The 24,503-nt window shown below is 55.5% G+C and overlaps 1 protein-coding gene and 1 long non-coding RNA gene across 2 annotated transcripts in view; one reads left to right on the top strand and one right to left on the bottom strand.

Moving 5' to 3' along the window:
* Positions 1 to 816, bottom strand: part of LOC140696761 (uncharacterized) — a 33,416-nt gene extending 32,600 nt beyond the window's left edge. Inside the window, exon 1 of the long non-coding RNA XR_012073244.1 lies at positions 186 to 816. This is a non-coding gene — a long non-coding RNA (uncharacterized lncRNA). The remainder of the gene's footprint in view (positions 1 to 185) is intronic.
* Positions 145 to 23,315, top strand: RBPMS2 (RNA binding protein, mRNA processing factor 2). The gene is made up of 8 exons (XM_072962237.1): positions 145 to 263; positions 14,457 to 14,534; positions 15,115 to 15,153; positions 15,872 to 15,934; positions 16,257 to 16,407; positions 16,917 to 17,062; positions 22,625 to 22,694; positions 22,939 to 23,315. Exons 1-7 carry the CDS (start codon positions 177 to 179, stop codon positions 22,685 to 22,687), a joined length of 627 nt encoding a protein of 208 aa, XP_072818338.1. The 5' UTR covers positions 145 to 176; the 3' UTR covers positions 22,688 to 22,694; positions 22,939 to 23,315.
* Positions 23,316 to 24,503: the final 1,188 nt, after the last annotated feature.

Here is a 24,503-nt window from a genome sequence, read left to right on the forward strand (position 1 = left end):
CTGCCCCTCTCACCGCCCCGCGCGCCCCCCACCGCCACCCCGCCCCGCACCCCCCGGAGCGCACCACTCACCGCGCCCCTTCCCACCTCCTCGCCGGGGCCGGGCGCCGCGCGCCGCGCTCGCCCTCCGCGTTCCCTTCCCCTCGCCACCCCCACCCCCACCCCACCCCCCGCACCATGAGCAACCTGAAGACGGACGGCGAGCACAGCACCAGCACGGGCACAGGCACGGGCTCGGGCTCCGGCGGCACCCTGGAGGAAGAGGTGGGTCTGCGCCCCCGGGACTTGTCGGGTGAAGTGCACGCGGAGGTGGGCGGGGGACCCGGCGCGCGGGACCCCCCGCGCGGTCTGGCAATTGCTCCCGGCGCCTTCCCGCCGCTGCCCTTCTGCTGGGGAGGAGCGGCCCGTGTCCGGCGGGCGGGGGCGTGCGGCCTGGACTGCCCCGCCGGGCGGGCATTGTCTCCCCGCCCTCCCGGGCTCGGGGCGGGCAGCGCGCCGGCCGCCGTCTGTGCGTCCCGCGGTGGGCGAGCGGCGCCGCGTCCGCCCCACGCCTGCTGCCCGCGCGTTCTTCGTTCTCCACTCTTCGCCGGGCTCGCTGCCTTCTTCCGAGGCGCTCCTCCCGCGTGGCCCGGACTCCCGCCTTGGCTGGGAGGAACTGAGCGGGATTAGCACGGCGGACGGGCGGCACCCTCACTCCCTTGCACTTTCCACCCTGACCCCTCCCCGTGACCTTGGAGGCCCGCGCGGGCCGCGCGGCACTTTAAGTCACTAGAGCTGTAGTCTAGGGGGTTGGACGGACTTTCTTCACGTCTCCAGAACCTGGGCTTTGGCAAAGAGGCAAGCTGGCGTTTAGTTAGAGTTGGGAAGGAGATGCCTAAAGACACTCAGTTCCCGGTTCTCCTCTTTTGGGTTTTTGCTCTGGCAGCCAAGCCAGGACCCCAAATCTGGCCCTGGTGGGATTCCGCGAGTGATGTCCACCGGCCATGTGCTTAAGAGGAGGGAGTATGAAGCGGCTTCGTGGGATCACAAGCAGCTGGGTGGTTAATTGGATGACAAAATCCTGGAGGATGTGGGGAGGGGGTGGGAGTGGATATAATAAGTCTTAAGGCTATCAGTGAATGGAGACCAGGAGCTGGGCTGCCCGAGACAAAAACTGGTGTGGAAAGGGAACAGGCTTCAGTTCTCTCTTAGGGGCCTCTAGCCTCTGCTGTGTCACTCTAGGACTAAAGAGACCCTTCCTGCCGCACCCTGACATGCTCTTGCCCAGGAAACCAAGGACCAGTTATCCACCCTGAGCTCCCTTCCCCCTGGTCTAGGGGAGAAACCGCAGAGCCCCTGGTGGGGGCTGGTGTTTCTGCCTCCATTGCAGTGGTGGGTGCTAGCCTGCCGTGCTACGGGTTTGGTGCAGAATGGCCGCTCTGGTCCACGGCTGGGCAGGGCTGGGCTGGGCTCCTCACTGTGGGAGGGATGGTGGGAGGGTCACACTGCCAGCTCCCACTCTTAGCAATTCAGAGGCCTGCTGCCAGCCCCCGTCTACCAATGGCATGACATCTTGAGAATCTAGGTCTAGATCATGCTTTTTGTTGGGGAGGAAAGGGGGAATATACAACCCTTCACTCTGAAGGGTGGCAGGGGAGGGCCTGACATCTGTCCACCAGCGTGGTGTGGGCTCCAGGGGGCTGGGATTCTTTTGGCTCCCGAAGGCCTTGTCCTTCTCAGACCTTGATGCCGACAGGCCCTTGGCTTTGGGGATCCCATCCTGACTCTACCTGGTTGTTTAGAAACTCGCCTGAGAGTTGGGGGAGGGTGACAGGGTTGCTGGCATGTGTGTGTGGTCTCTGCTGAAACTGGGGGAGGGAAGCTGTCTCCCGTGAAGCTGGGCAAGGACGCAGAACCACTTCTGCTAGAGGGTTGAGTTCAGCAGGGTCTTTACTTTCACCTAAGAGACTCTCAGATCCACCCCTTTGACGTGGGAAGGGTGAACCATGTGGCCAGTCTAAAGTCTTAGAGAAAGCATTGGAGATATTGGTCACTTTTTTCTAAGTGCTTTTTCTGAGAGAGGGCAGAATCCTCAGGAGGTGGAACCCCTGTCAACCCCCCTTGTGGGCAGAGGCAGGCTACAGCCCTGTATTTTTTGGGGAGTCAGTGCTGCTAGTGCTGGGAGGGTGGGGAGCCTGGGCTCCTGGTTACCAGAGGTATAAACTAAGTGTCCCAGCAATCTCCTGGAGCCTAGCGTATGACTGACCCAGGCTGGCTCTTCCCTTTTGGCTATTGGAGATGAGTTAGAGCAAACCTAGAAAACCGAGGAAGAAGTTAGAGGTCAGCACCCCCTGAGATGTGGCAGAGTAGGAGGCTGTCTGACCCGGAGGGATGGAAAAGGCATTCCAAGAAGAAGGAATTGCATGTATAAAAGTGGGGGGTGGATTGTGGAACCACATGGCTTGTTTGGGTGACTCCCAGGAATTGCTGTGTTGAAGTAATAATGGGGACCACATTATGAACAGCCTGAGATCATGCAGGCTTGGGAGGAAATTGGCATTTTTCTGCCGCTTGGGAAGGAGATGTGTAAAGAAGCTTTGAAAACATCTAACCCATTACCCTTTGAATGCTAAGGAGGACAGTCAGGAATTAAGGGGAGGAGCTAAATGTCCCTTTCAATCTAGAGGCTATACCCTCCCCCAGGTGTGTCCTGTCTTGGTGCCTGAGCTCCAGAAGGTGAAGCAGCACATGGACCCTGCTCAGGGCAGGTTTGCCTCTGATGCTGCCTAACCCCAGACCCAAGCGTGTCTTAGTGATTCTTGAGGAATGGCTTGATGGTTATAGTGTTTCTGCGGAGGGGTATATGTGGTTTGAAAGCATATTCTATTTTGAAAATGCAGACTTTACTTTTATAATGCAAGGTAATATTAAGTTACAGTAATTACTCATTGGGGGCCCCTGAGAAGAGGGTCATATTTGGAATCTTGGTGGGGGAGTTCGAGTTTCTAAAAGTTAAAGAAGTTTTGTGCCAGCCTAATGGTAAGCTGTAGGAAGGCAGGGATTAATGGCAGCTAAGGGAGCTACAGCCTGACTTGAAGGTCTTGTCTCCTACTGCCCTCCCAACCCCATCTTTGCTTGTCCATTGCATCCACCAAAGCTGGGCCAAGGTGGCTCCTTGCAAGCCTGGTACCTCAGGGTGCAACATGTATCCTCAGGGGTGTCTGAGGACCTAGCTAGGCCCCTGGCCCCTGGCAAAATGGGCCACAGTTAGCACTCAGGTGAGTGAAGGAATTCTAGCATCCAGTGTGTGCCTTGGACACCACCCCTTTTCTTTTCTCTGCCATCAAAAAGCATTTGTCAGAACCTGGGACATCTAGGTGCTCTGTCGGTAGGCTTTTTTTGGTAGAAGAAGAGGGAGGCATCTACACTTCTGGGCTTTTACCTGGAAGTAGGACCCAGGCAGGTCTGTCCAGCAGATTCTGGTAGGTCGGGCTCCCCTCCTCCCTGGGGGTTTTGTCTCCTCTGCTCAGATAACCTAACAGAGGGTCTGTACTAATCATAGGAAACCCATATATAGTCTTTGTGCCAGGCATTGTTTTGAGCACTTTAACTCATTTAGCTTTCACAACAGCACTATGAAGTACTTATTTTATTACCATTTTATAAATGAGGAAACCGAGACACAGAAAGGTTAAATAGCTTTCATGTAGCTGGTAAGTGGTAAGTTGGGGTTTGAACCCAGAGCCTGTTCTTAACAGCACCCTGTACTTGCTGTTCTGTTTCCTGTTGGGGGTTTTGATGAAACTTGGGGACAGTGAGGAGAAGAGGAACTGCGACTGAAGCTTTTTAGGGCTGAGCTTTAGGTGATGCCAGGGTCCCAAGTAGAAGCCCCGGGACTGGCTCTAGGCTAGTTCCCTTGGGGCTGGTGGCATCCCAAGACTGGGTGACGGGAGCTGTCAGCCCCTGCAGGAGGAGGATTTTATCATAGATACTGTTTAGAATTGTCATTGCATGGTGATAAAAACCAGAACAAGTCAATTCTCTACAGACATACACCCCCTTGTTGCCTGTACTGGGGCTGCCAGCCTTCGCACCCCACCTTGATTCCCTGCTGCTTTGGGCATTTTAACTAAAGCAATGGTACTTACTCTAAAGTTACTCTAAAGTGACTGCCTGTCATTGTGGGGGTGGGGGGCATTCTCCTGGGTCTCCTTATCTCCTCCTTCCCTGTATGTGGGCAGCCTGCTTAGTTCCCCCCAGTAAGAACCAGCTTCTAAATCCCACTCATCGTTTAGACATTCTGATTTGTCATCTCCATCTCTGGGATGGGGCAAGGGAGGAGGCTGGCAGGTGCTGTAAATAGAGGCCAGACGTGAACTGTGGGGTACTTCACTCTGCTCTCATGCTCTCTATCCATTTATCCCACTGGTTCTCCAGACAGTCCTGAGAGGTACAGGAGAGGAGTCCTCTCTCCTGCCCTGAGTGAGGACTGAGCTCCTGGCCCGAGACCACCCACCTCTGGTAGAGCTGAGCTGAGCTGAGCTAAGGTGCTAAGTTCTGGCACCACCCAGAGGCCCCCAGCCTCTTCTTAGCCACTGACTTCAGGCAGCAGCATCTGGTGCCTTGTTAGTTCCTCTGCCACCCCCTAACCATGGCTGCCTCGGAGGGGTCCTCACACCCCAGGCAAGGCCACTGGACATTTGGGCAGAGCCCATCTCTTTTACTTCAGAAACCACGTTGCTGCAGGGTGGCAACTGCAGGCAGCCCACAAAGCTTCATATGGCAGAATCTTGTCTCCTGCCTGCCCAGGGACCAGCATGGCCTCCTTGCTCTTTATTTCTTTCCATAGTCCATCCTTGAATGGAAAGAACAAGGTTACCTCTGAAATATGCCAAGGCTAGACAAGTGGCAGGACTGTTGAGTCCTTCTTTCGTGAAGAGTCCAGTTGTGGAACTATCCACGCCAGGCATGTGCAAAGTATAGCAGGGGCTGGGTGTAGTGGGAAGGTCTGCCGAGGCCCACCTGTCCGTCATTTACAGCTGACTGAGCAGAGGCTCTTGGCTGTCACAAGTCATCAAGGCCAGCTGTATAGTTCTCAACAAGCCTCAGACACTCAGGGAGAAAGAGCAGGGCCTGACCAGGACCAAGCCATAGTATGAGTGTCTGGGGCACCTACCTCCTCTTTGTGGTTAGCCAACCTCTCCTTCCCCAAGTGAGTTTAATTGAGGGAGATCAGGAGAAGATTCTGGACTAGGACCTGAGACTAGTTTTGGGCACTTTGTTGCTATGCAGGTTGTGGAAAACTTCCATCCAGACTGGTGTCTGTTCTTAGGTGTAGTTGTGGCCATAACTGGGCACCACTTGGGATCGAGGGGTCCTAATGTGTTTGTGACAGGGGAGTTCCAAACCAGAATGTGGGTCCCCGAAGCAGCTTCCATTCCTAAACAGACCGTCTCCCAGCAGGAGCAGCCCTTTAGGAAACATCTTTTCTAAGTCTTCACCTGCCTCAGGTGGTGCACAGGTGTGGTGGGCTCAGCGCTATGTGTTTATGGAGCACATGGTGCCATGTGGTCACACTGGATTAACATCGCATGGTTTAAGGGTTGGAGGTATTGGCTTTGGAGCTAGGGGAAGGGTGTGAGAATCCCCTAGGTCAACACCTTGAGTCTGTGGGGTGGGGTGTGGCAGTGGTGACAACTACAAACTGCCAGCCACAGGGAAGAGGCAGTAGATTGGTGCTGGCTGATCCCACAGCCCCAGGAGGGATGGGTGCAGTGGATGGCGCAGAGGGGAAGGGAGCCTTGCTCGGAAGCTACATGCTAGAGGCCCTGTGAGCCTGCTCCTCTGAGTTGCCTCTGAAAGCCTTGTCCCCTGGCTCTGTGTGGAGCCAAGTGGAAAGCAGGCCCCGCCCTCACCCGCCTCCAGCCAGCCCGGTAGCAGGGAGTCTGCACAGCACAGTTCGTGCCCTTTGGTCAAGCTCCCTACCTGTGGTGTGAAGCGGGGCTTGCAGCTGGCTTTGACTAAATGTGTCCCTGAGACATGAAGCCATCTGTTCCTGGGACTAGACGGAGCTTGGAGAATGTCGTCTGAAGCCTTATTTAACTCAGCTTGGTTCCTCCCACCCCTGCACACACACTGGAACTCTAGGACACATTGCAGGCCCTAGAGGGAGAGCCTCAACTTTCCAGGCAGCTTGGACTTGACCCTCAGCTCTGCTGCTGGCTGACTAGGCACCTAATTTCCGAGCTGGTTTCCTCATCCGTAGGATGGGCCCACGCTACTCTGCCTGTGACGTCAGAGGTCGGTCAGGCTCAGGTGCCCATGGAACTGCAGAGTACTGCCCAGGGTGGGGCCTTAGAGCCAAGCCCTGATACATGGGATTTGGGGCTGGAATTAGCAGGGGCAGTCAGACACTGTGCAACAGCCCCTGAGCCTGGACTTCTCCACACCAGGTCAGACTCTGATGACATTGGTGGTATCCTAGTGGGAGCTGACTGGAGGGCATCTGGGCGGTCCCAGCCTGGGAGCTGAGCAGCCCAGAGCCCCTTGGGGGACCCGGGAGGCACAGGGCTCTGGGAGCATGTGTGTTTGTATCTGCTTGCTGTACTGTCAGGCTGTATCTGCTTGCTCTTTCTCCCTGTGTCCTTGTTCAGCCCTTATAAGTCCTGGGTCTGCAGGCCATGTCACCACATTCCATCCACCTCTCGTCAAGTGGCCCCACTCAGAGGGACTTATTTCCCCAGGGAGGGGTAAGAGTGACCTGCCAGTGCCAAGCCTAAGCATGAGACCCAGGCAGAACCCAACCCCCACCCCACCCCCTACGTACATGCACAAAAGGAAACGCACGGACCACTGAGATCTTACAGGGGTAGAGTGATGGCCCTGAGGCTTCTGTTTGGCAGCCACACTGCTGCCCCAGCAGAGACCCCTCTCAAACCCCCAGACCCAACTCGGCCCGGGGCCTGGCTCCTGACATCCTGCTCTCTCATCCTCTCAGTCTGTCTCCTTCTTCACCACTTTCTTTGCCTTCCTGTGGGTAAGAGGAAAGCATCGGAGCTCTGAGCAGATGGAGGGCAGTGCCTGAGCCTTATCCTGAGACTCCATCACCTTCTCCCAATTCCCTGGTATCTTAGAAGTTCAGAGGGTGAAGGACCCAGAGTCTAGCCCACCCCTCCTCTTTAGAGCTGAGGCAGCGGGGAAGGCCATGAAGCCACCTGCCTGGTTGGCGGCAGGGCTGGGACTGCAACCCAGCCTCCCTGACAGTTGGTTTAAAATTCTTTTTTGTTTGTTTGCTTCCACATCTGGTTTGTTTGCAGAGCCTGAGTTCCACGTCTTGGTTCTCCATGTCAGGCTCACATGCCGATGGTAGGTATAAAGGAACTGGAATTACAGAGTACTGCCCAGGGCGGGGCCTTAGAGCCAAGCCCTGATACATGGGATTTGGGGCTGGAATTAGCAGGGGCAGTCAGACACTGTGGAGCAGCCCCTAAGCCTAGACTTTTCCACACTTGCCCTTGGAGAAGCCAGAGCTGAGCTGGGTGTGACGATGGCTGGTACAAGTTTAAAAAGGACCTTCAGTATCATTCTATCACAAAAGCTGCAAGTTTTCTATAATGCAGCCTGCAGCTTGTAAACTCCTGTGATCTGGCTGGTGGGGGGTGGCAGTGAGACACTGAGATGCAATGGCCCAGGCTTTTGTTTGGACTCAGGGCTTCTTGGGGCTGCAGGGGGCCCTGCTCTAGCCCCCTGCCCCGCAAGGCTGCTCCCACTCAGCTGCTGGGAGTTGGCTGTCTCCCAGGTCAAAGTCTTCCCTTTGACCTCCCTGTAACCAGTTGTTTAGGACTGACCGTAGGATCATCCAGTGGGACCCTGCAGCCCTGCTCCCAACCCCCAATCAGCCTTCTGCTGGGGACTGTTTCTGCCCTTTTGGCTCAGAAGCTGAAGGTCACTTGTTCTGGGCGCCTAAGGCTGACCCCATGGGGGTCTGAGTGGGTTGGTGTGAGATCAAAGTCTGCAAGAGCATTGACTTGGGAGCCAGTCACTTGGGGATACTGGGGATGCTTCTGGCATGCTCGGTGACTGCCAGCGACTCACTGGGCCCCTGGTCCTTGGTTTCTTCACCTAAAAATAAAGTTTCTTCCAACTCAGATATTCTGCATTTTGGTTGTTGCAGAGGGCTGGGAGTTGGGAAAGGATGTGGGAGGGGCTTATGAGAGGCTTATTTTTCCCTATTGGGATTTCCCTCTTCGGGAAGTGGTGTTTTCCATGCGGATGACACCACTAAGCGGCTGGTAGGCAGGGCTCAAAGCCAGCAGCTTCTTGAACATTTTGATGGAGTGGACAATTGAAATAGTTTCCTTTGCACATTGGATGCTAACTTTCAGAGATGCTAAAGGATTGCTTACAAAGAATCAATTTTCAAAAACCATTTTTATCTCTTTGGTATGATGTTTCCGTTGCCCAGAGTCAAGTTTCCCAGCCTTGTGAGGCAACGATTCACCTAGAAGCTAAGAGTCTGTCTTCTAGTGGGAAGTGTTCCTGGTGGACTGTGGGATTTATCTGGGGGTGGGGGAAGGGTGAAGGTGGCCCTAATGTTTTCCTACCGCAGCATCCTTTGTGGACAAAGGTCTGTCTCCCAGGAGGAAGGTCCCTGGAGTCCTGGGTGCTGTCCTGGAGAGTACAAGGCCAGGGGTTGGGAGGAAGCTGTGTTTGTCCTTTGGAGTTAAAGGGTAAGGGGGTTAATATCAATGGATATACCGCAGGTTTTGACAGCTGTATTTACCCTTTCTGTCTCTATTAAAAGTTGGTACCTATGGAGCCCATCCTCTCAGCCACAATATCCTACCGCCCCACTTAACTGAGAAGTTGAGTACTTACTGCTCGGTATGAAGGAAATCTTTTGTGTCAAGAAGGCTGGGGCAGGCAGAGCTACAGAGCCGTACAGAGGAGGGCACACACCTGGGGCAGGTGGAACGGCTGGGCCCCAGCCTGACCGGACTGAGTGTGGGGTCTCCTCCGCTACAGGAGGAAGGGCCCCATGGCGTGGCCCCATGGCCCCTATGCCCCAGTCCTGTCCCACAGAGGCTTTCCTCTGTGTAGAACACCCCCTGCCCTCTCCTCCGCCCGACAGCCCATTTCCCTTAACTCCTGCAGGGCCCCAGGGTGAGCTGGGCCCTGTATGGACCCAGGGGAGGACGGAGACCTCTGGGCAGCCACTGCCGAGGGAGCTGGCCTGGCCCGGGGGCACCAGAATTACAGGCGTGCCGGTGAGGGTGTCCAGGCTGAGAGAGTTGTCCACCTGGGCTGATAAAAAGAGGTTAAGTCCTGCCTGGAAGCCTCTTCTGCAGAAGCCTGGATCTGTGCTTTTAGGCTGATGCCTCAGGTGTCACTGTCACCTTGCTCCTGGAGGCTTTTGTTTGATTTCATTTTTTCTGAAGATCTGTAAACAACTGTCAGTTTGTCTGGAGGAAGAACATTACTGACACACAGGTAGGAATGAGTTTGTCAGAGCCCCTTTCTGCTTCTCTCTAGAAAGTCATCTTGCCCCTGGGCTGGGGAGGGCTGCAGCGGGAGGAGGAAGACTTGACAAGGGAAGGGCTGCGCAGCGCGGGGGCCTGGTCCTCTGTTGTGTTTGAAAATGTGCTGGAGGGGCTCCTTGAAGGGGCCGTTCCCTCCCCGGGGGCCTCAAGAATAAGGCTGAGGGTGGGGGCCACCGCTTCCTTTGAGGCTCAGGGGCCGCCCTTCTCTCCCCATGCCTGGAGCCCTGGAGTGAGATGGGGGAACTCTCGAGGAGGAGGCGAGGAGCCCCAGGCACTGGAGGTCCAGCACTGGCTGGAGGGCAAGGGCCCAAGAGCACACAGCAAAGACCTGGACAAGCCCAGGAAGTCTGTCCATGGTGAGAGCCTGCGGTCTGGATCCCCACCCCGCCCTCCCGGCAACCCCAGGGAAAGAGAGGCAGCTGGGCTTGCTTGAGGGAAGAGCAGCCTTGGGAGCCCCCAAAGCCGTGCTGGACGGTTGTGCCACAGGCCAGGTGATTTGCCCTAGGCGGGCCTGGCTCTGGCTGGGACCTCCAGCAAGGCCAAGGCTGCTCCTGACCATCATGAAGGCCACTCAGCATGCCTGTGATGCCTTGTGTGGGGACACCTGTCTGGCTAAGCTACTTGTCCGTGTTGAATTTGGTACCTCTGTTGGGTTCCTCAACATGTATCTTCTTTCACTGGCCTCTAAGGATTCTCCACCCTTTCTCTACCTCTCCCCAAAACCCTCTCTCTCTACCCTGTTCCAGACTTCCAACTATGCCAGGGATGTGGCCATGGTCCAGCCCCGTCTGCTGGTACTTGCCACGAAGGTGACCATTTTAACAGGACTGTGGTTGCTTTCCATGTTTCAGGAGAGGAGGGAGATAATCCCTTGGGTTATCTGGATGCTTCTGGAAAAGGGTGAATGTATGGAAGAAGGGCCCAGGTGCCTTCCAGCAGCCTGGGATGGTGTGAACCTCCCCTTACACTTCCTTCAAGTACCTTAAAACATTTTTGTGTTGAATTCTTGTGATAAACTTGTGGAGTAGGCAGGATGCGGGCTCTTTGGTTGATCTTTCTGCCTTGGCATCAACAGTGGATGGATTCTGAATCCTTGTCTGTACCCAGCCTCTTTGCTGAACGTTGTAGCTGACTGCCCTGGGGCTGCCCCGGCAAGGAGCGTGGGAGGAGTGGTCTCCAGTGCTGGTCTGGAACACAGGACTAGTTAGCTGGGCCTTGGAAAAGTAACTGTATGTCTCTGCCCCTCCCATCCCTAAGGATCCTGACTGTGCCACTAGCTTGCCTTGTCACCTCCTATTCTGAGCCTCAGTTTCCTCATCTGTAAAATGGGAGTGTTGAACTAGTTAATCTCCATGGTGCTTTCCATTTGGGACATGACCTCCCTGGGGAAGAGGGTCACTAAAGAATCCAGTGACTACCTTAGGTCTTCTCACCCACATTTCCAGCTCCAGGCTAGTCTGGACCCAATCCAGCCTCACTAGGCAACCTTTTATCTAAATGGCTTGCAGTGCCTGATAGGTGAAGTTTTTGCATGGGTGAATGCTGAGATTATAGAAACCCTAAGTGAGCAAGCATTTTGTGGAGCCTCTCCTGGGTGCTGGGCCTAGAGGAAAGTGTGCTCTTCATCCTGGAGGTAGATGGTATCCGTGTGGAACAGGTAAAGCAACTGAGATTCAGAGGGATGACACCGCTTTGCCAAGCCAAGCAGAAAGCCGGGGTGCAAACTCTGGTCTCACTAACTAAAGCCGTTCCCATTCATGGCATCTCTCTGCCAGGCTGGGCCACGTCTGTCTCTGCCCGTGAGTCCTCTCTTTGGAGGGCCTGAGGTGTCTGGGGATAGGGGAGGTTGAACATTGAGACGCTAGGCACCTCGGAGAGTAGGAGAGTTTTGAGACTAGCCTCCTGTCCGGGTGAGCTCAGACTGGTGGGAGCAGTATAAGACAAGGGTCCTGAGGGCCCGTAAGACTTGAGAGGAAGGAAGAGGGGGAGATGAAATAGAGGGACCTGAAGGATGGGTGCCCTTTTAAAGGAAGGTGGAAGGGGAGGGGGGAGGGGCAGCGTGAGCAGCTGCCTTGCAGCAGGCCTGTGGGGGTGCTTGTTGGGAGCCTGGAGTAGATGGGCTGGCAGGGTTGGGGTAGGGGGGACGACTCGAGCTTCTTGTCCTCTCAGCCTGTGGCTGGCCAGCCTGCTGAGCTCGTGCTTCCCATCCCTCCAGCTCTGCTGTCATCCTAAACAGGCACCCAGGGAAGGAACTGGCTACTGAAGAGATGTGCGGCATCATGGTCCCCATCCACGGGGCTGACGATGCTGCCCAGCTGCAGCTCCTTCTGTCCCCACAGCCATGTGGACAGCGCAGACAGCCTAGCCAGCGTTCCTGGGGCTCATCCAGCTCTGCTCCTTGCTGAAGCAAGCTGCATGAGCCCTTTCTGGGCCTCTGTTTCCCTGACTGCACAAGGGGATAGGCAGAGGGCATGTCACCTGCTGGGGTGTCCAGGGTCACGTAAGAAGCAAGGAGAGCTTTCAGGTCAGACTCCCTGTGACTTAGCCACCCAGCCAAGGGTCTGTGAGCTGGCGCTACAGACCCACCACCTAACCCGTAACTGCACTGAAGTCCGCTTGTTTCCTGGGGGGTGGCCGGGGTAAGATGAACCTTTACAACCTGAAAGGTGGAAAGCGGAGGAAAAGCGCCATCTCGCCCAGAGAGAAGGCTGGAAACAAGGGTCTGAGCTGGGAATGAGGGAAAGAGTCCCTGTGCTCACTGCCCTAAGCAGGAAACTTTGTGCTGAGAACTTTCTATTTAAGGGGGCCTCTGGGGAGGTCTGGCCAAAAAGGAGCCATCTGAGGAAGGGTTTAAAATTAGCCTGCGTGAAATGGGTGGCCACTGGGGAGAACCGAGGAGAGGTTTCTATGGGGCAGCGCTGGCTCCACGTCTTTGACCCAGAGCACGTCCCACCAGCCCAGGGAGGGGGAGGAGCGCAGATCCAGGCCCGTCCAGCGGGGCGCGGACTGGCTGGTACTCCATCCTCTCTGGTGGGCCGGGCACCCAAGTCCTGGCACCCAGAAGCAAGTGCCGTCTCTACCAGTCCAGGTGAGTAGTCAGGAGGGAGACCTGGGTTTTGAGTCCTAAGTCTGCTGCCTTTAAAAAAACAAGCTGTGTAACCTGAGCGGGTCACTTCTGTCTAGGGGCTTACATATAAAGTAAAGGCCTTCCTTCCAAGGACAGCTGGGTGTTTGTCTGGATTCCAGGAGCTCCAGAGCTCCTGAAGCCTGGGCTCCCCGGTTTCTCCCTGATGCTCTGAAACAGGGTAGCACTTGAGAGCTGTGCGTGTAGGGACACAGAGCTGCTGGGAGCAGAGGCGTGTCTGGCGAGGAAAGACATCACCAAAGCGGGGAGAGGCACCCTAACTGGCAAGGGGTTCTGCTGGGTTTGCTTCTTGGCAAAAATTCACATGAGGGAAGAAGCCGTCCTTGCCTGTTTGCTACCAGCTGCAGGCTGGGAGCCATTCCTTTGTGGGTCGGGGTGGCGACACTGGTTATGGGTGGCTCCAGGGCTGGTTTCCTTTGCCGTCTCTGGCTCTGTTGTTGACATGTGTATTGGTGTGTGTGTCTGTCTGTCAGGTGTAACTTTACCTGACTGCCCCGGGGTCCCTGATTTAAGCTATTATCCCCAAAAAGGCTATTGCCTGGGGCCCACTCGGCAGGCCATCACTAGAGTTTGGAGGAAGTTCTTTGCTGCCTCTGGAGAGGGATGTGGCCCACTGAAGGGCATCTAAATGCTTTCAGGAATGGCCATGGGATGAGTGGACTGCGGCCCGTGAACTTGTTAAACCAACAGTGATGAGTTGGTAAGACCCAAGTTTGGCTTTAGCGGTAGGAGATGTGACTTGAAACAGGAGTTCAGTGTATGGGGCTCTACTCTTTCCGATTTTTCCTTGCTCAGGAAAGCACAGTTTCAAGATGTATTTTTAATGGATCTGGACTATGGAGAATCCTCTCTCCCCCATTATAATTATTGGCTGATCTGGCCTCACTAGTTAGCATTGGGTGCCAGCAGCATTTAACCAACAGTGGGGAATTAGGGAGGTGTTGCTGCCAGCCCTCTCCTGGACCTTGGACCTCATCCACAGTTCAGGAGGTCAGGCTTGGCCGGAGTCACAGGCTGGACACCTGATGTCTTGTCGAGACCTGGTTTCACCACCAACTTGTAACCATGTTGAGGGCCAGGCTCATAACTTACAGCATCTTCTCTGTGCCTCTCTTGGAGCTGATGAGATCCTACTCATTGTTCAAAAGCTAGCATCATTGTTCCATCTCTGATTCCTTCCCCGGGTCCCATATTCAGTAAACGGTACCAGCACCATGCTAAGAGCTAGGCACAGAGGCAGGAATACAGTGCATTCCCGGCCACTGAAGAGCCTGCATCTAGTGCAGGAAGCAGGAGGAGCTGGACGTGACGGTGCTGGGCCCTCCGAATTCACTCCCGGGCACGAGTTCACAGCTTTGCCTCTCCCCCAGACCACACAGAGCCTCTCCACCAGGGGTCCGTGGGCATCTTCTGAAAAACAGTGTTCCTGTTTGTGCATTTCTTGGAGGTTAGACACCATGGCTTTCTTCAGGGCTCAGAGGGGTCCTTGGCCTGTGCACTTAGTTGTTCTGTTCGGCAGCAGAGAGTCTGCACAGAGATGCTCAGCGAGTTCACGTGGGCTTCTTGTGACACCTGCAGGATGAGCCAGAGAAAGGAGAGTGTGCAGAAAGGGCTCTGCAAAGTAACATGCTGTGAGACTCTGGGTGCTTGTTCGCTTCGGCCTCCAAAGGAGTCCCAGGAAATCCTGAATTCTTCCTTAAACTCTGGAAGGATTCCAGTTCCTTCTTGAAGGGAGAGCTGTCATCCTTGTTCTTCTGTCGGCCTGGCTCTGACCACTGTCGTCTGTGTCCCCAGGTCCGGACGCTGTTCGTCAGTGGCCTTCCTGTGGACATTAAACCCAGAGAACTCTACCTGCTCTTCAGGCCGTTCAAGGTGAGTCTGGACCCTGCCACCGAGCGCAGAGCTTAGGATGGGGGAGAAGTGTCCGCGGTAAATCTCAGACCTGGATTGGGTAGCAGGAAACTATCAGAAACTGATCGCAGACCTGGCTCTCTGTCCTGGTGCTGCTGATTCACACACTGCTTTCTATCAGTTGCTTAAAACCCTTCTGAGCCTCTGTTTTCTCATCTGTAAAGGAGACTCTCAGTAGGCTTTGCCATGTAAGAAATCTTCGAGATTCAGTGTAGCATTTCCAATTTGCAGATAAGAAAGCTTAAAAAGGTAAGGTCTGCTTCCAGATGACAGGCTAATGGAGCAAAGGGGAGTTTACGCGTGAGAGGATGGATGCTACCGCGTGATGCTCACCCGTGTGCTGGGCCGCGTGATGTGGGACGTGAGGGCCGCGGCGTTCAGCAGCAGTGGAGGTCAGGGAGGGTCGCCTTCGTGAGGGGAAGAGTGAGTGTGATACAGGCGAGCGCTGGGGAAAGGTGGGGCTGCTGTCAGGGGTCGGGGGGCCAGGGGAGCACAACAAAGGTTTCCGACCTTCCCTGTTAATGACCACCTCTCTTTGCAGGGGTATGAAGGGTCCCTGATCAAGCTCACATCAAGACAGGTAATTTCTCTCCAAGGTTTTCCTTCCTGCCAGCCCAGGTCGACTGCTGGGCTTGGAACCCAGCCTGTTGTCTTTTCCTCAATCTTGAGGCATCTGGCAGCTGAGACCTGTGCCCTATCACCCCGACTCTGTCCTGGGCTGACGAAAGGGTGGCCTCCATTGGTCCCTTCTCCTTACCAGTCAGCTCCTGGTCCTCATTCTCTGGCTCTTGAGAAACCACAACCTGGCCCCAAGGCTGCAGATCATAGAGGTGGTGACTGTGCTCTGGCTTCTGACACCAGAAGTCCTGGGCCTAGAGCCTTCAGGGGCCATTTCGGGTCTGGACTGAACTTTGGCAAATTGAAGTTGGAGAAGTTTTGAACCTGTTGCCCCTTGATTGACCTGCAGCCCTCCCATGTCCTTGATACATTGGTGTCCTTGTTCTTGCTGGAGAAGACACTGAAATCTACTCATAATTCTCTGCATGCATTTAAAAAATTTTTTTCTTACTGAAAGGGTGAAGTTTAATACAGTGGGAGGAAGCTTTTGGGGCATCATTTCCCACAGCGTGGTACCTGGGTGGGAGAGTTTTGGTGCCCGAGAACCTTCTTCTGTTCCAGCTGAACATAGGGAGGACATGGACAAGAATTACATATTTTTTGTACTTTATTGTTTGTGTGTTTGAGGGGGAGACGGATGTTGGGAGAGATGCAAGGGTATTCTCTCTTTTTCCTACTAGCCTGTTGGTTTTGTGATCTTTGACAGCCGGGCAGGAGCAGAAGCAGCCAAGAATGCACTGAACGTGAGTAGGTGGAGAGAACAGGCCCTTCTCTGATCCACAGACTTCTAGGGAGTGGGTGTCTTCTGCAAACCTTCCCCCACTCCACGCCCATGGGAAGGGCCCACGGCTGTACCTTCCCCAGCCATCCCAGGGCAGAGTCTCTGGCAGCCCCACCTGTGCCAAACGCCACTACTCGCAAGGCCCGAGCAGCGTGTCCTCTCTTGGCCCTCATGTGGGTGGGGCGTCCAGGCTGGATTATTTCTGAGGCCCTTTGGTACCCACTGCAGTGGATAGTGTGGGTCCCACAGAGTGAAGTCTTTCTCTTCCTTTCCTTCTCACATAGGGTATTCGCTTTGATCCTGAGAACCCGCAGACCCTGAGGCTAGAGTTTGCCAAAGCCAACACCAAGATGGCCAAGAACAAGCTAATGGCTACACCAAATCCCACCAACGCTCACCCCGCCCTAGGAGCACACTTCATCGCACGGGACCCCTGTGAGTGGCACTTAGAGCAGCCACCTGCGGCCCTTGAGCTGGCTGAGCTGTGGGCCCTAGTGGGTGGAGTTGCACATAGAGGGTGACGCTGGGGCTCTCACTGAGGGAATCAGTCCTGCCTGCCTGCCCCTTTTCCAGGAGGCTTCTTGCATCCATCATCCCTCATCCCTGCGGGGCCCACACTTCCTTCCTCCCCTGCAGCCTTTGCTGGACCTCAGACTGAGCTCCTGAGCTGTCAGCATTGCCCAGCTTCCCAGAAGCCTTCTCTGATCTCTCTTGGTTGAGATGAGCGGAGGCCTTTTGTGGGCTTCTTGAAGCAGACAGGATGTTCACCAAGCCTGGCCAAGTTAACATGGCTTCTTGCCCGGTCTTGGGGTCCTTGAGGGGAGCCTGGCCTGAGTAGGGAATTTGTGCTCAACCATAGTGCTGGGTCCCCTTCTCTGTTTGGAATGGAGTGGCAGAGGGAGGCACCAGTGGTCTGACGCTGGGGGCTGTCGTCTCTTTTACAGATGACCTCATGGGAGCTGCTCTGATCCCCGCATCCCCAGAGGCCTGGGCCCCCTACCCCCTCTACACCACAGAGCTGACCCCAGCCATCTCACACGCTGCGTTCACCTACCCAGCTGCCACTGCCGCCGCCGCCCTCCACACTCAGGTAAGCCCGTCTGGAGGAGAAGCAGGAAAGGGGACAATGAAGGCTCTAAGCTGGCCAGGGCCACCCATCTCCCCAGGGCTGCCGGGGAACTTCCAGGACAGTACTGTTAGGGTTTGGGATCTGACAGAGGAAGGAGAGGATAAGGCGTGAGACCCCATCGAGGATTCTTGGCAGGAGGCTGAGTGTGGAAAGACTCGGCGTGGCTGCACGGCCCCCAAACACCCACGGGCAGGCTGTGCCCCTTTCTGCCTGTGGTGACAGGGCTGTGATTCAGACCCCAACCAGAGTGTGGTCCCCGGAGCCAGGCCACCTGCCGCTGCCTCCTCCTGTCTTTATGAACTTTAGAATGCTCTGGAAGATTTCTGTGTGGAATTTTTTTTTAACTCATCTGGAAAAATAAGAATAGTATTATCTGCCTCAAGTTGTTGCTAAGATGTGTAAAGTGCTGGGATTGTGCCTGGAACATCTGGGGTGCCCGGTGAGTGTCTGCTCTTGTGTTCATGGAGAGTGGGTGCTGTCCACTGTGACATGAGCAGGTGGTCAGACACTGGCCCGTGCCTCTGTGACACAGTGACAGGGCACCGCCAGCAGCACAGGAGGGCCAGGGAGAGTGGTGAGTCCACCTCAGCCTCTCATCAGCCAAGTGACCAAGGGCTGAGGCTCAGGAAGAGCAGCCTGGTGGCCGGGCCAGGGTATGCTGTGCTGTTGAGAGGGAGGGGACAGGTCACCTGGCCAGGACAGTGGAAGACGATGAGAAATTAAAGGACATGAAAAGCCAGGAGGGAGAGTTGGCAGAAACTGGAAGCTGAAGTGGGAGGAATCGGGGGCTCTACCTGAGGGAGGGCCAAGTATGCGTCCATCCCAGGTCCTCTAAAGGGCTTAGTGACCTGGGATCGCCCAGTTCCAGGTGGAAAGTTCAGATTCCTGGCTGCTACCCTCTCGAACTGCTCCCCCCGCAGTGAAGTCCTTCCTGCCTTGGCAACTTGGGTGGTACCCGGGCAGATGCATGGGTCAGCTTGGCACTCGTCCCCAGTGGCGCACCGCATACAACGGGAACATTGATCGGGGGTAGGAAGCTGGGAAGGATCTTCCTCTCAAGAGGCAGTGTTTGGGTATTTACCGCAAGCCCGTTCTCCAGTGGGCACAGAACGGTGAGTGGAGACAGTCCTGGTCCTCTCTGACCTCGCGGAGTGTAGAAGGCAGATGATGCTCCCAGCCCAGCTGGGAGTTTAGCCCCAGAGGCCCTGCGAGGTGTTGCTGGACTCCTTGCCTCTGATCCCAGCTTTGTCACCAGTTAGCCTCCTGGTCTTCGGCAGGTAACTTCACCTCTGAGCCTCATGTGTATCCTCATCTGTAAAACGAGAGGGCAAGATCAGATCGGATGGGGAGGTCCTACCCCATCTGCTCTGAGATGCTGGGCCGTGACAATGATGAGGCAGAGGTTGGGAGCCAGGGACAGTCAGGGTGTCAGATTATTCAGGAGAGCTGCCGCCTCTGCCCTTTGTGGGGTGGCCCCCAGCTGGCTGGGAGTGGTGCATTGGTACCTGTCCCTCAGCTCCACGCCGCAGGGCTGTGTGCCCTCCTCTTGTCTTCCTTTCCGGCTTTTTCCCGCTACCCACGCCCCGTGGTTGTCCACGCCCAGTCCATCTGCCTCGGTCCAAATCCTGGCTCTTTTTCAACACCCGTGTGACCTTGGGCAAGTGACTTGACCTCTCTGTCTCGCTTTCTTTGTGGAATGATGATGATCATGGCTACTTTATGGGGCTGTTGGTAGCATGTTAGCATAGAGGGAGTGCTGTAGAAATGCTGAGTATCTTGGTTATTATTTAATATCATGATTTCCTAGGTCCCCCACTCCCCGCACCGGGTCCTCTCTGAGGCTAGAGGCCTCATTGTGCCTGAGTTCCTGTCTTCTGGCCTCCCTGGGAAGGAGAAGAGGGCACCTCAAAGGATACTGGCTTTTTCGCGGGGAGACAGGCTAATGACAGGCGATTGGATCAGGTGGTAACTAGTTCTGTCCTGAGTAGTGGCATGTTTTCTTTATCTTCTAAGAGCCCCTCCCTGCCTCCTGCTCCTCTAGCCCCAGAGGTGGAGGCTGTAGGTGCCTGAATGTGGGAAGTGGATACTGTTGATACTCGGGATTATTCTGAACCCAGGGGACAAGGAACACTGCTTTTTTCTGTGCCTGGGGGTAAGGAGGTGACTTAGAGAGAAGGCAGCAGCTAATGGACAAAGTAGGGTGAAAACTCATTCTTTCTGTACCCCAACATGCACACGCCGACCTCATGCCCTTTGCCGGGAGCTCAGCCTGAGCTGGAGCGTTGGCGTGTGACTGCAGGGACCAGACCTGCAGGAAGGGGCTGGGAGATGGTTCAGTCCTGCTGTGTCTTGGCATGAGGCCATCTTGCCGGACCCTCTGATCTGCAGAAGGAGTGGGTGGCAGGGGCACACTGGGGTCTGCCTGGCACATGAAGATGGTGGCCTGGCAGAAGGGGTTCTCCACGTCCCCTCGCACCCCAGGGTCCTCCCAGTCTGGACTTCTTTTTCCACTTCAACCCAAGGGTCTTTTCACTGCAGCCCTTTCCTCCCTCTTACACTGGCTCAGCCATTTATTGATGACCTTAAACTTACAGGAACTTCCCTGCCTCTGTTTTCTTCCCTGTAGGATGACAGCGATGACAGCATCGACATCACAGGGTTTTCCTGAGGTTTAAATGAACTTAGTACGTGAAAGCTGCTGAGAGCAGCGTGGGCGCCTGCCGAGTGCTCTCTGAGCATTAGCTGTTAGAGGTCTGCACTTACGGGAGGAAAAAGACAGGGGTTTTTTTCTCTCTTTTCCCTTTGCTTATCATCCTGCTCTCAGAATATCACTACTTTAGTCCTTAGACTTGGTCAGTAGTTGGGCACAAGTGTATAATGAAGTCCATAGGTATGAACCTTTTACAAAAATTACACATTTAATCTTTTAAAAACTTAAATATGAGGGTGTGACCCCATGTCAGTGCATGTGGCTCTGCACCGGGCTGCCTGGCTGGCCTCCCTCTGTGTGTGTGTGTCCAGCCCCCTGAAGATGGCAAATGAGGTTGTTTGCACGATGTTTTGCTCCCGACAGGCTGAGCGCCCACCTGCCCGTGTGCACACCTCCTTGGGCACCTGTCCTGCTCGTTTCCTTATCGCAGATTCCAGGAACTGTGCAGGTCAGAATGGAGACGTGCCAGTTGGGGTTAAGTGAGAATGGGCATCGTCTTAATTGACTTTGCGAGGAGTGAAGCTTGTGTATTTGTTGGCTGCACATATTTCTTCTCTTGTGGATTCATTCCTTTTGTCTCCTTGGTGTATCTCCTCAGTCGGTCCATCCTCAGGTCTGAGAGGACCAAGTTTGGGCCCCCCTTCTTTTTGTTTGGCTGCTGCCCCTCTTGGAGCCGTGGTCATTGGGTGCCTGTAGGCCTGTCCCTGTGGGGCGGCCTCTTAGGACTCCCGAGACCCCTGTGAACGACTGGAGGCCCTGAGAGGGGACTGGCCGCGTGCTCCCTGCTGGGGTCCCTGGGCCTGGGGTTTCTTGTCCTGGGCCAGGCCAGGAAGGGACCAGGCTTCTTTAAAGGACCCGGGCGGCTGGCCTCTGCCAGGCGGAAAGGAAGCCCCTTGAGTAAGCTCTGACCACTTCAGTGGCACGACCATCCCGAGCTCAGGAAGGAGGGCTTTCCTCTGCTTCCTCCCAAGGAGGCGGCAGGCCCATCTCGGGCTGGAGGGAAAGCCGCTGCTTCAGGGCCTGAGCCGCAGCACCTAGTGGCGGGAGTGGGCCGGATGGGACGGGCTTGCCGCGGGGGCCCCGTAGCAGCCAGGGGTGGGAGGGGGTGAGTCAGAGGCCTCCAGGGTCCCTCCCACTCTTGCCCAGTGCTCTCCCCTGCCTGGTCCACCCAGCCTGCCAGGCACTTCCTTGCTGGGGGGCTGCTCCAGCCGGAGGCCAGGTGAAGAGCGGTGGTCAGGGCCCACTGGGGCCTTCCCTGAGCTGGGCCAGCGCAGGCTCGTCTGGCGACAGCAGGGCTGGTTTCCTCGTCCTCCCTCTTGGGGAGTGAGCTCTGCTGTCCAGCGGGGCTTCTAGCCGACAGGGCAGCCCAGGGCTCAGCAAAGGGAAGGAGAGGCTTCCTCCCACTCAGCTGTCAGCCAGGAAAGAAGGGAACTGCCTCCAGAAGTTGGAGAGACAAGAGAGAAAATAAAGTGGCCTCTGAGACTGGACGTCTCAAAGGCGAGAAGAGGCTGTTGTGGTCCGGTCAGCAGTGGCACATCCTTGGAGCCCAGGGACAATCCCGGCAATGGTCAGGTGGCCTTGGACCTACCAGGTCCTGCTATGTGCCAAGTGTCCTGGCATCTCAGAGTAATCAGCCGCTGACTTCCTGCCGAGTATGGGATGGTCAGAGTCCTGTGCTTTACGGAACAGCACGTAGAATTTGGATGGGGCACGGGAGCAAGTTCTGAGGAAGCTTCGATCAATCCCCCAGTAGCCTGGCATTGCTCAAAATCTCTGCTTTCAGAGGCAGGGAATCCAGGCAGCTAACTGGGTAACTGGGTCCGACTGCTCCGATTTCAAGGAGGTCATCTATGTGCTCAGCTGCTGCTCAGTTTCCACATCAGCTCTCCTGTGCCTAAGGGGACCCCAGCTCTGATCTCTGGGTTCTCTTCCTGCCCCTTCACTCAAGGTCCTGTAATGCCCTGTCCCCACCCCTCCCAGGCAACCACGGGTCAGGCTGGGGCAGACGTGCTGTCTAACTGGGGCAGGCAGCCTCCATGCAGCCTTGGCTTGGCACCCAGCACAGCTCACCATCCATGAGGAAGGGGGTGCCTGTCGTTTCCTGGCCTGTCTCTGGGGATCCTGCTTTGGGGCTACTGCTCTGTGGGGCCTTCTGGCAAGTGGTGGGGTTGAAGTAGCTGCCAGGCCCCCACTGTGGGGGCTCAGCTGGTAGGTGACAAATCTCTAGACTTAGGAGGCTTGCAGTGGGGAAAAGAATGGGTGGAGAAGTCAGAATGGGGTAGGAACCCCAGAAGCGGGGTGAGGAACGTCAGCTGGCTTGCATCTGTGACTTCCTTGAATCAAAGACAGGACCAGCGTCTGGGCGTTGGACCCCTTGGAGACCACACTGACTTGGGTTTCTGATGTGTTTTTACATTCCATCGTGTCTGATCCTCGTGGATACGCTGAGACTCAGAGAAGCTGAGCGAAAATGGGTTAGAGTGATCCTCCTAATGTTAGGAATTCTGCACGCTCCCAGTCACGGGGGAAGGGCTGCCAGGACTCCACCCGGTACACGCGGTTTCAGTGGAGAGTAAACACTCTCTTAAGCATCCTCTCATTTGAACCTCCATCCTGCAGAGGAGGCAGGTCAGGTGGTGCTTTCCCATTTTCAGGAAGAAGAAACTGATGCCCAGAGGTGAGTAACAGGCCTGACCTCTGCCAGCAGTGACAGGACCAGGACGCCGACAGGGGTGCTGAAGGCCATGTTTTCCAGCCCCCTTGTCAAGCAAAAGGACTGCACAGCTAGCTCCTGACCTTGGCTTCTCTTGCAGGTGCGCTGGTACCCTTCCTCTGATCCCACCCAGCAAGGATGGAAATACCGGCAGTTCTGTTAGTTCTTCAGTAAGTGCTGGCCCAGAGGTCTGAGACAGAAGGTGTCCTAGAGCCTGGTGTCCTGCAGGGCCTTGGTTCCTCTGCCTGAGCAAGGAGCTTGCTGGCGCTACGCCCCCACCTGAGCTTGTGCCTGGGGCACCCCGACCCTGCCACCCCCCGCCCTCCGTCTTGCAGCCTCCAGACAAGGGGAAGGCCTGGGCTCAGCTCCAGTCCCATGCCTCTGCTCATGGCCACCTCTCTCCCCTCCCTCCAGGTCTTGTCACCACAGCTCGAAGCCCCCAGCCCGCGGGGGAGGAAGCCGCCCTGAGCTTCCACTGCCCTCAGTCGGCCTGTGCAGAGCGGCTGCTTCCCTCCAAAGACTGTGAATTTTAAGCCTGACTCAGTGGACTGCTTCCTGTCTCCTTTCTCTCCCCTTCCTCAGCCCTGTCCTGCCCCCAAAGCCCCTCTCCAAGGCCTCACAGTAGGATTCAGGGGCCTTCTTGCTGGGACCCCCAGACCCAGCTCGGAGGCCTCACTGGGACTGAGCAAGGCCTGACCTCCAGTCCAAATTTGCTTCTGAAACTCCACCTCAAAGAAACGAGGCGTTTAATTTTGCATGTTTTCTGGCATGAATTAAGACACTTAAACTTGTGTGTATGTGAGTGTACAGTTTGTTCTCACATTGTGTCGCCATAGCAACAGGTCCCGGCCACTAATGGCTCATCATTCCGGGTGCCTCTCCCCACACCCCTCCCAGCACCCACCCTGCTTCCCTGAGGACCAAGCCCTACAGCCGGTTCCGCTCGGCACCCCCCACCCGACCCCCCACACTTCCAGGCTGAACAGGAAGGACCACCCAGCCAAGGCAGAGTGTTTTCTTGGTCATTTCAAATCGGGGTCCTCCGCTTCCTCCTCCTCAGATGGGCCAACCGATCAGAAAACCCTCTCTCCCCCCGTCTTACTTACCTCTCCACGGCGCGCCCCACCCCTGCCATGGCCCCGCATTCTTTCCAAACTTCGAAACCAACCAAAAAGTGAAAGTATTTTTGTACCCTGTGTAACAAAATATTTATGCATCATAAAGGATTTTTTTTGTGTGCGTGTGCAATTAATTATTGAAGAGACCTTGTCCGCCCTGTCAGAGAAGTTTAACGTTTAGATTGAGGCGTGAAGAGGAAAAGGGTTTCCGTTCTCCAGCAGTGAGCCTCAGCGTCAGCCGTTAGTTTAAGGAAAATGAAGGAAAAATTGTGCAATTTTTTTTGTTTCATGAGCACGTCAGTGCTCTGCCTTTGGCCGCAGCCGTGGCCGTCTTGCTGTTTTCAGACGTGGGAGATGAGGTGGCTGTTGTAATTGCTGATCCTGTGAGAATGTGAAACTGGATAATATATGAAATGCAAAATAAAAAAAAAAAAATCACCCAAAGTAACTGCTCTCTGACCTCTGCTTCATGGGACGTAGACAGCCGCCCGGAGGTGTCGGGAGTTACAGGCAGGAGGAAGCGAGGTGGGCCCCACCTCAGAGCCCACGTTACCTCTCCCTCCTGCCCAGTTCTGTGCGTCTTGAGTCTGGAGGGGAGGTGACCCATCAGGGTCCATGCAGCCTGGGTTTAATTCATTCTTCGCTTTCTGTTCTGAGGGTAGGGGCGGGGGTCCCCTGCACTCAGAGTGAGCACTTGCTTGGGACTTTCTTTCTGTCCGGATGCGTTATCTAGTAGGCCTAATTCTTTCCATCTTATTCTTTGTTTTGTGGCCTTTCCAGGCCCTAGAGTAGAAGACTGGTTTGAGAGGTGGGGCTCCTCCATGTAGTGTCCTTGGTGTGTGTCACAAGAGGTTGTGCTGG

Source organism: Vicugna pacos, chromosome 6 (genome assembly GCF_048564905.1).
Source record: "Vicugna pacos chromosome 6, VicPac4, whole genome shotgun sequence".
In the NCBI taxonomy this organism is placed as follows: Eukaryota; Metazoa; Chordata; class Mammalia; order Artiodactyla; family Camelidae; genus Vicugna; species Vicugna pacos.

What these genes read in the sequence shown, in the direction of transcription:
- RBPMS2 (XM_072962237.1), top strand. Translation starts at nt 177, where the DNA reads ATGAGCAACCTGAAGACGGACGGCGAGCACAGCACCAGCACGGGCACA. An exon ending in TGCTCTTCAGGCCGTTCAAG is followed by an intron (nt 14,535 to 15,114) that starts GTGAGTCTGGAC and finishes CTCTCTTTGCAG; the next exon opens with GGGTATGAAGGGTCCCTGAT. An exon ending in CAGCCAAGAATGCACTGAAC is followed by an intron (nt 15,935 to 16,256) that starts GTGAGTAGGTGG and finishes CTTCTCACATAG; the next exon opens with GGTATTCGCTTTGATCCTGA.